The following is a 1,822-nucleotide window of genomic DNA, read 5'->3' on the forward strand; positions in this document are numbered from 1 at the left end:
TTCTGAATGATACTTGCCAATGGTGAGAAAAAAATGTCAAATTTTATCATTTCCCACGTGAATAATGACACAAATGTATTCTGTAGTGAATGGTGAATGAATATAATTTCTGAGTCTGAACTGCAGAAAGGAAGGAAAGAAAAACACCATAACTCTACATGTCTAGAAATATGAATATAAATTATTTGAAATTGAGGAGGAGTCAAAAGGCAGTGTAATGAATGATGCACAAATAATAAATATTAATAGTGCTTCTGCTCCTTCTTTTTAATAATTGTACCTCTAGATTAAGATAATGAATCAACTTTTTGTAGGAACATGACAGAGGCTATCCTTTGGTTCTATATACACTAAAAAAAAGTTCTATATTCTTTTCAAATCTCAGAGTTGCAAATTGTTTATTTCAAATGCTTAATGACACAAATCAGAAATCTACATTTTAAATCATTTGCCAATAAATCAATGCCATCTACAATACATTTAAGCAACAAAACAGTATTGAATAAATTTACTTCCAAATTAATTTAAGTGAGGTTTGTCTAAAAAGACCTAGGCCAATTAATCAAATATAAGCAACCACACAAAGGGCCGTAAAGAATTGTCAGGAGATTATATAGGTTGTTACTTGAATAAACTCTATTGCTAAGGAAAACTGTTCTTTGTTAAGAAGAAACTTATGTTTTCTAGTAACTCATTTAGGGCAACTTTGACATCTTTATTTCTCAGGCTGTAGATCATAGGATTCAACATAGGCACAACAATGGTATAAAACACAGATGATAATTTCCCTTGGGTCAGGGAATTGACTGATGATGGCTGAAGATACATGAAAGCTAAAGAACCATAGAAAATAGCAACAGCCAAGATGTGGGAGCTGCAGGTACTGAAGGCCTTGGATCTGCCCCCAGTGGATTGAATGTGGAGGATGCTGAATATAATGAACATGTAAGAGCCAAGGATGGTCATAGCTGGTATAATAATATTAAATGCACTAAAGGACAATGCTAGTACTTCATTGATAAAAGTACTAGAGCAAGAGAGCTCCAATAATGGGAAAAGATCACAGAAGTAATGCCTTATTATATTAGCCTTACAGAAAAGGACTCTTAGCAGGAAGACAGTGTGAGCAGTGGCACTTAGTAAGCCCATACCATATACCCAGGCTATCATCCATAAACAAACCTGATAGGACATGATTACATTGTAAAGCAATGGGTTAGAGATAGCCACATAGAGGTCATATGCCATTGCAGCCAACATGTGACATTCTGCAACAGCAAAAGAACAGAAGAAGTAGAACTGAGCCATGCATTCTGGATAGGGAATGACATTCTTCTCTGTCACAAAGTTTACCAGCATTTTGGGAGTAATTACAGTTGACTGACAGCTGAGTAAATAATACATGGGTGTGTGAAGCTGAGAACTAAACATAATCAAGATGATCATGCCCAGGTTTCCCACAATTGTAATCAAATAGAGTCCTAGAAAGATGAGGAATAGGGGCACCTGGAGCTCTGGATTCTCTGTTAGCCCATTGAGGATGAACTCAGTCACTGTTGTTTGATTTACTTCTTCCATTCTCTTTTGGAAACTCCATTTAAGAAGAAAATTTATATAGAAGTAAAAATTGAGTATCCGTTGTCATATCACTCAATGAATTTGAACAGAATTTAAATATGTTCAGGTATCTCAAATTGTCATCCTCTTTTCTATCTAAGGAGTCAGAGATTTTGTAGACCTGGAAAAAGGAAATATGCAAAGAAATAATCATATAGATGATTGCACACTTTTGCCTTTATCATAGGAATTATATGTACTGGTA

At 34.8% G+C, this 1,822-nt stretch overlaps 1 protein-coding gene across 1 annotated transcript; it reads right to left on the reverse strand.

Moving 5' to 3' along the window:
* Positions 1-642: 642 nt before the first annotated feature.
* LOC126493474 (olfactory receptor 150-like) lies at positions 643-1,581 on the reverse strand. Its single transcript, XM_050130489.1, has one exon. The coding sequence runs from the start codon at positions 1,576-1,578 to the stop codon at positions 643-645; it is 936 nt and encodes a 311-aa protein (XP_049986446.1). The 5' UTR covers positions 1,579-1,581.
* Positions 1,582-1,822: the final 241 nt, after the last annotated feature.

The sequence above is a fragment of the Alexandromys fortis genome, unplaced genomic scaffold, assembly GCF_014885135.2.
Source record: "Alexandromys fortis isolate MF-2015 unplaced genomic scaffold, M_Fortis_MF-2015_v1.1 scaffold_335, whole genome shotgun sequence".
NCBI classification, from domain to species: domain Eukaryota; kingdom Metazoa; phylum Chordata; class Mammalia; order Rodentia; family Cricetidae; genus Alexandromys; species Alexandromys fortis.